General features: G+C 38.7%; 1 protein-coding gene across 1 annotated transcript; it reads right to left on the bottom strand.

The window, feature by feature from the left end:
* Positions 1-5,347: 5,347 nt before the first annotated feature.
* LOC107816154 (putative membrane-associated kinase regulator 6) lies at positions 5,348-6,758 on the bottom strand. Its single transcript, XM_016641842.2, has 2 exons — positions 5,968-6,758; positions 5,348-5,724 (listed from the first exon to the last, which is right to left on the bottom strand). Exons 1-2 carry the CDS (start codon positions 6,608-6,610, stop codon positions 5,708-5,710), a joined length of 660 nt encoding a protein of 219 aa, XP_016497328.1. The 5' UTR covers positions 6,611-6,758; the 3' UTR covers positions 5,348-5,707.
* Positions 6,759-7,518: the final 760 nt, after the last annotated feature.

Genomic DNA, 7,518 nt, shown 5'->3' with positions numbered 1-7,518 from the left:
CTGCCGCCGGCTCCCGGTAAGGTAAGATTTCTTTTGATTTTAACTGACTATTTTTCTAAGTAGGTGGAAGTAGGTACTAATCATAAGATCAACGAACGCGAAGTGGTGGATTTCTTGTGGTAAAACTAAATCTGCAGGATTGGAATACCTGAAGAGATAACATGCGATAGTGGGCCCAACCTACCAGATTTCTATTGTCATCGGGAAAGGTTCGTGCGAGTTAAATAATCATAACGGAGAAAAGTGGCCAAGCAATTGGAATGTAGCACACCTCAAGCAATATTACTACTGACAAAAATCATATGTACTGAAAGTATACACTGCACTCTTTTCTCCTTCGTCCAGTTTTTGTCCCAATTGGGTTTTTTGATAAGGTTTTTAAAGAGGCAACAACGGAAAGAATACTACGAAGAAAGTTTCAACAGTAGCAATAAGACCTTTAATAACAAGGCACACAAGCAAAGAGCCACTCTGGGCGGGTAGATAATCTTTAGCTCGATAGCAAAATTCCCACCGGGAAAATAAGTTTTCTATCAAGCAAAGGTTACCTAACTGTTCATAAGTACAAACCACTAGAGGATTGTTAGATAGTCTTTTGCTCGATAGAATAAATTCCTAGGGAGAGCGAAGTTTGTTACCGAGCAGAAGATTGTCTAGCAATTCATTAGTGGGATCCTCGAAGGTGCATGATTCCCAGTGTTCCAATGGGGAATGATACAAGAATGCAGCAACAATGACTGCCACCTCGACTAGAGCACGAAAACCAGAAACATAATTATGTCATTGGGACCAGGGACTTCGCAACCAGCCCCGTAGAAACAAGCTGTACAAATTAGCCACAAGAAATGGCGATTTCTCTTTAACATAATGAATGCTTATGTACTTTTTGAAAATGGAAGGAATAAAATAAAGTTCTTTTATTTCTCATCTTGTTTCTTGTATGATCGCTGAATTAATTTTATCATTTGAAAGTTAAACAAGTACTTCAAATGTGCCGTGATGAACAAGAGACGTCCTCTTTAAGAGCACCATAAACATAATAGGGCTCTCTCTTATAAAACCCTCACGTTAAAGAGTTAATTTCGGAAGAACATATGACTGGAATCAAAATGCTTTCGGGAAAAAATACACCCAAAGATTTACGTAATAAGACACAAATAGTAAAACTTGCACAAAACACTTAGGCAAAAGAAAAAAAAGGAAGTGCAAAACTTGCATAAATGTTCAAACGAAAGAAAGACTCAGACAATGATTGAGCAAAACGATGTCTTTATTTACAATAACATGCCAAAGTGGAACAGATACAAAAGTTGAAGAAAAATAAAAGCTAAACCGTTGTATCTCCGGAATCCGGAGGAAGAGAAGTGCCCGTGCCCCTAAGGGAAGTGGGTAAAACCGCCAATGGCTCAACATTTTAGCCTTCATCAGTTGGGCCTTCAACATCTTCACCTTCTGTTTCCTCTCCAGTTACTGGAGTTTCAGAATCGGAACCAGAAGAACTGGAGGCATCGGGCTCTGCCAGGAGACCACTTTTAGCAGTTAACTCAAGCTCACGGGCCATAGCAATTTCAGCATCAAAGTCAATGATACCAGCTTTGTCCTCTTCCAAGGTTTTTCTCCTCATGCTGTACATAACGTAAGTTTTCTTAATAATGAAGGAAGTCGCTCAACACTTAAGTTTTTCTTTGAGTTGTGTTACCTCGACAGAAAGGTTTTCCCGGGCGGAACTAATAGACCGTAGGCTAACATCAAGCTCACAGACAGTTGAGCTAAAGAGCCTATTATGCTCGATAGTCTTCTTATACTTCTCCCCCAACTGGGCATGTTTCACCCATGCAGCTGCAAACTCTTCAATTTTGGAGTTCAAGGCTGCCTCCAAGTTGGTCAATCTCTCAGCGGAGGCAGCGTCACAGTCGGTTGCAACAAGAAAGGCATTATGGACGTCAACCCATTTGACCCTGGCTTCATCAAATTTAACCCTCAGTGGTCCAATCTCTTAGCTAAGGCTTACCATTTCTTTCTTGCTTTACTACAAACGAGCCACCAATATAACGACCTAAGCAGCTTTGGCTTCTAATTCTGAGAGGCGAGCGACAGTTTCCTCCCACTCGGCCAAAAGTTGATCATGTGGAGAGGTAATTTCTTCATTTTTCAGGATCAACCTTTGGAGGCCTTCAGAAGCAAGAAAATTGGCCTACAAAGACACAAAGGCAAACTCAGGATATTTTTAGGCAAAAATAGAAGAAATAACAAATGAAGTAAAGAATGTGCTGCTGCGGCGTTGTGCATGGCATTGTTCAACAAGAACTCTCCCGAGAGAGTTTGTATTTTCTTCCAATCTTTCTCTGAAGCTTTCTTCATTTTCCGGGATCAACCTTTGGAGGCCTTTGGAAGCAAGAAAGTTGGCCTACAAAGCAACAAAGTCAAACTCAAGATATTTTTAGGCAAAAATAGAAGAAATAACAAAGGAAGTAAAGAATGTACCGCTGCGGCGTTGTTCAACAAGAACTCTCCCGAGAGAGTCTGTATTTTCTTCCAATCTTTCTCTCAAGCCAAAGGCTTCAGATAATTAGCAAGTTCCACTGGCCGGGATAGCAAGTTGCATCTGGTGGAGACCGAGAAAGTAACATTCCTCCTCCTTTGCAGATCTTTAGAGGGGGCAGCATAATTTTTCCACAAATTCCTATGAACTAGGGACTGGGGAAGAGGAACACCCTCTTCTCGGCCAGATACGGCCGGTGAAAATAATGTAGCAGTTGCCGATAGAAGAATGGGTGAAAAAGGTGATGAAGTTGATGGCGTCAAAGCAGCTGCGGCAACTGCAGTCCGTTGCTTATCAACAAAAAAATGGTAGGGGCTGCGTACTCATCCTCGCAGTACCGGGCACAACGACTGGGATCGGGCAACGGGAGTTGGCATTTTCTACTATCTCAAACTCCCCCCCAAAGCACTGAGACATCATCCTCGCTCTCTCATCACTAGCTTCTCCATCATCGTCAATCATCACGTGTATATGGCCAGCCTAGGCGAAGAGCTCATCACTACGATTTCCAGAGATGACTCAGGGGCGGCGTTCTTTGCCCTCTTATTCTTTTCCCCAGCACGAAGGAACACCTTATTTTTATTTTCTTGTTCTCCGGCCAGGGACTCCGTGAAGAAACACTTCTACCTGAAGAAGGCCCGGAGACACATGTTCTAGTAAGCGCCTCTTAATGTAGCCTTGCTGCATCAATGGGATCAGCCAAAACGTCCTCCTCGAGGACAACAACCGAGCTCGCAGATAGACCTAATTTCAGAAAAAAGGAGAAGGGATCAATCAATTTCCTCAAGTAAAAAGCATAAATGAGATGAGTCTAAGTTACCATAATTTTTGGCCTTCCACCATATCTGAAGGCTAGTTCTTTCCACGTGCGGGTTTCGGGCGTAGTGACATTCAAGATTTTCTGGACCCACTGGTTCAAGCCTTCAACCCTAGGTGGAACCCATCAAGTTGTTGAAACAAGCGAAGGACGGATAATCAATACGGATATAAAAGATTTTTAATGAAAGAAATATTAATCAAGGAGCTTACAAGTGCGGTTCCATGATTCCAAAAAGGATGAAGCCATTGCCAGAATGATATCATTGGTGGCAAGTTCAACGAACTGTTCCATTCACCCACGGTCATTGTCATCATCCATGCTAGATAATAGAGCATGGTGGCCGCGTTTGTTGAAGTTTATTATTCCCCCGAAGAAGACTTTAAAGGAATAGAGTTTTATCACATGAGCTAAAGATAGCTCCTCAGCAATCGTCCTCCACACAAAATGACTTACTTGTGCCAAACACACCTGGTAGTGGAGGCGGAACTCCGCAGTAACGGAGTTGAGCTCTCCACTCAAAGAAAACGCTGCCAAAGTAAAGAGATACGTGTAAAAGTATGTAAAACCCTCCTTGGGTAGGGTTACTCGCTCTGTTAGATCAGGAGCGATAATGTCTAAATCTTGGCGGCGACAATCTTTCCTTCACAACAGAAATACTAGAAGGTCGGATGGAAGACGGGTATCTACCAACGGCCCACGTGCAAGGGTTAGCCGAAGGGAATTTTTCTTCGATGTTTTTTTGTTGTAACAAGACTTCTAGGGATAATGGTGCCCACTATTAGAGGAGCAGTGTCCTCAGCTTTGCTCTTGCTCTTTGAAGAGCTGATGTTCTTTGAAGAAGAAGCCATTATACGTTACGGACGAAGGAAAAGCTTTTTCGTTTGAAGGAAGTTAAAAAAGGTTGAAGAACAATAAAGAAAGTTTTAGGAATGTGGAAAGTTATGGAGTATGAGTGAACAAGATTGATGCGTATAAGTAAAGGTTTATCTTGCTAAATTTGCGACCATGATCACCTCGATAACCGGTGAAAGCTATGCTGAATCGTGGGATGACGCGTGTTCGGGACATTAAATTTGGAGAGACGTGCGTCTAATCAACTGTTAGAAGCTTTTCAGAAGGAATCATAGTAGTTCCCGCCAAAAAGAGTGTTTCTACCAACTTTCCGGTGACACAAAGTTATACCACCGGAAAGCAGGGGGACTATCTATATACGGTAAAATACGCTATGCTAAGTGGCCACTTAAGAGAGTGATACGCGGAACTTAAAGTGGGGGACAATTATAACCAAAGGTAATTATCCCGTTTGTCACCGAAAAGAATGACACCCGTAAAGATGCAACAAATGCCCTGTTGTCATTGTAAAGGCAATTATCCCGTTTGTTCTCTAGATATAGCTATAAATAGTGAGCTCTGTTATCATTGTAAACGACAGGACTTTACTGGCAAACTTACGCTATAACTGATTAAAGCTTTATTCAAGTTTACTTTCTTGTTCTTTAGTTTTATCACTATTGTGCCTGGAAGCTCTGTCCCCAAAATTACTATTTTTCGTGATTTCATTTTTCATTTCAAGGCTAAGTATTGCACATTTCTTTAATTATTTCATTATTTAGGATCAAATTAATTCACTTGTCTAGAAACCACGTACAAATTTAACTATACCATTTTACGGGATAAACAAATACCAACAACAGTAACTACATACCCAATAAAATTCTACAAATGGGGTCTAGGGATGGTAATGTATACGCGGATTTTACCCCTATCTTGTGAGGATAGAGAAATTATTTAATTTCCGATAGACCCTCGGCTCAATGAAAGTATAATCACAATAATTATGACTCCGAGACTAATACCCTGAAAAATAAATCCAAGACTAATGTTTATTTCCAAGTTTCTTCACAGGAATATAATTATCATTAAATTTAAGTAACGTTTTTAATAAGGAGATCATAAGGTAATATTGCAGGAGGGAGAGTAAACAATGACATACAATATGTAGAGAAATATCATTACCATAAAACTTTACAAAGCACAAAGCTAGACAATTTCCAAGTTGGAATTCTGTTCTTCCTCTATAGAGGAGAAAAAATTAAAAAAAATAAAAAAAGACAAAAATATATGAGTCATCACGAAGATTTATCGTATCTTCAAAAATTCCAAGAATTTCTCATGGCTGACACTTCTTCCTTTTACAGCTTTTCTACTTCCTCAAGAAGACAAAAAATTCACAATCCCATTCTTAAAGAATAGAGAAGAGCAATAGAAAGGGACAATGTATTCAGTGACATGTGATCATCTTTAGACCTCTCAATCTTCTTTCTTTGTTCTTTAGCTCCATAACATTATTCAGTTCTCTTCCCTATTTACCAGAAACACAACAAACCAAACAACAATATTATAATCTGAAAATACAATCAATAAAACTTTTTAATGTAACTACATGCATAGGCGGAGCTAGAGACTGAACTCATTGCTTTTAACTCAAACTACCTATACATATGTGGAAAAAATTAAAAATATATACATATAATAATAAGATTATACCTAAATTTGCCTGCTATATACTGCTAAAATGAAAAAGAAAAAGAGAACATAAACATACCAATGGTTCTTTTGCAATGTAGAACTGCTTCATAAATGGAGCTTTCAGAATCACAAGACCTGCGCCAATTATCAACAGAATAAGCCACACTTGTCCTTGGAGATGTTGCTGGAGAATATTCCCACTTTTTCACTTCCTTTTCACTTCTGCACCTACCAAGTCTACATCTTCTTATTTTCTGGCAAAAAGGCCTCAAAAAATCCAAATACTTGAGCAAAATTCGCCTGGACAAAGTCCGACATCTTCTCAACGATACACAACGATTCACCCTCCTAGATGAAAGTGAATCGTTCTGTGTGACTGAAGATGTCGGAGAATTTGGGATGGAGTCGGAACTAATAACATCGTAATCAGATTCCAACTTCATCGGCTTCTTGACGAAAAGAGGCATCAAGAAACCATTGGAGATGAGTTCATCAGCATGAACAAGAGTTAAAGGAGATTCAGAAGTTGGAAAATCAAAGTTCAAATCTTGTGGATTAACATTAAAGAATCTCTTTGAAGGAGGAAGTGTAGGATCCATCTCAATAAAAGCAGTTTCATAATCATCTGATGCATCCATAGATGCTCTAAAAGAATCTCCCAAATCTACTAACCAACTATATGAAAAGCTCTCAATAGAAAGCGACTGTGATGTTTCCATCTTTTTGATATTCTAATTGATTGCAGAAATTAAAGGATCAAAGAAGGAAAGGGCTCTGTATAGCTTTAAGGAATAGAAAGAGGGAACTTTTCATGCATATATGGAATAAATTCTGTATATATATAAAGCAGTATTGATTGGAGGATGCACTATCCTTTCCCTAACAATAACATATGGGGTGGTCTACTAAAGACAACTTCAATTAATAACTGAAAACGAAATGAAGAAAGAGTAATGAAATACAAAGACAAACCCCATATACACCCACGGTAGTTGCCTTACATTACCTTAATTTAGTATACAATTTATATTCAAGTTGGTGAATATTGCCATTTTCTTTTTATGTTCTATTCTTGAAGAAATTAATTCTCCCCTGAAATGCTTATATAAAGACTTCTAGACTGCCCATAACCATGCAACGCAAAAATATCCATTAAATACTTTGTCCTTAGCAGTATTAGTTTATACTTTATACCACATTGTATCCTTGATTTATTAATCCATTGAAACAACATTGTCATACTGCCAATCATAAATGTGCATTACATTGTCAACACAACAAAAGCACACACAGGTTTTCAGCATCTAAATGAAAATTTTAAAGAGTAAATGTTTCTTCTAATTCCTGTCAAAATCGTTAGTCCTTGTTGTGGTAAAATACTACTCTGCTGCAGATTTTCACCTTTTTTGAGTCATAGCTACGAAAATAACATGTATGCTTCTGTGATAAAGGAATATAATAAGAAGAACATGATATTTTAAGGATATTATTGATGTTTATGGGTGTGTGTGTGTATATATATATCAAGAAACAAAGATATTCGGTTTTTATTGGTCTCTTAAATATTAACATTCCCCTTTCCTTTCATGACAGCAAAGACAACAGTCATTTCCATGGAAATGTGAAA

Source organism: Nicotiana tabacum, chromosome 6 (assembly GCF_000715075.1).
Source record: "Nicotiana tabacum cultivar K326 chromosome 6, ASM71507v2, whole genome shotgun sequence".
In the NCBI taxonomy this organism is placed as follows: Eukaryota; Viridiplantae; Streptophyta; class Magnoliopsida; order Solanales; family Solanaceae; genus Nicotiana; species Nicotiana tabacum.
The sequence above is the reverse complement of the archived record's forward strand: the minus strand, read 5'-3'. Positions and strand labels throughout refer to the sequence as shown.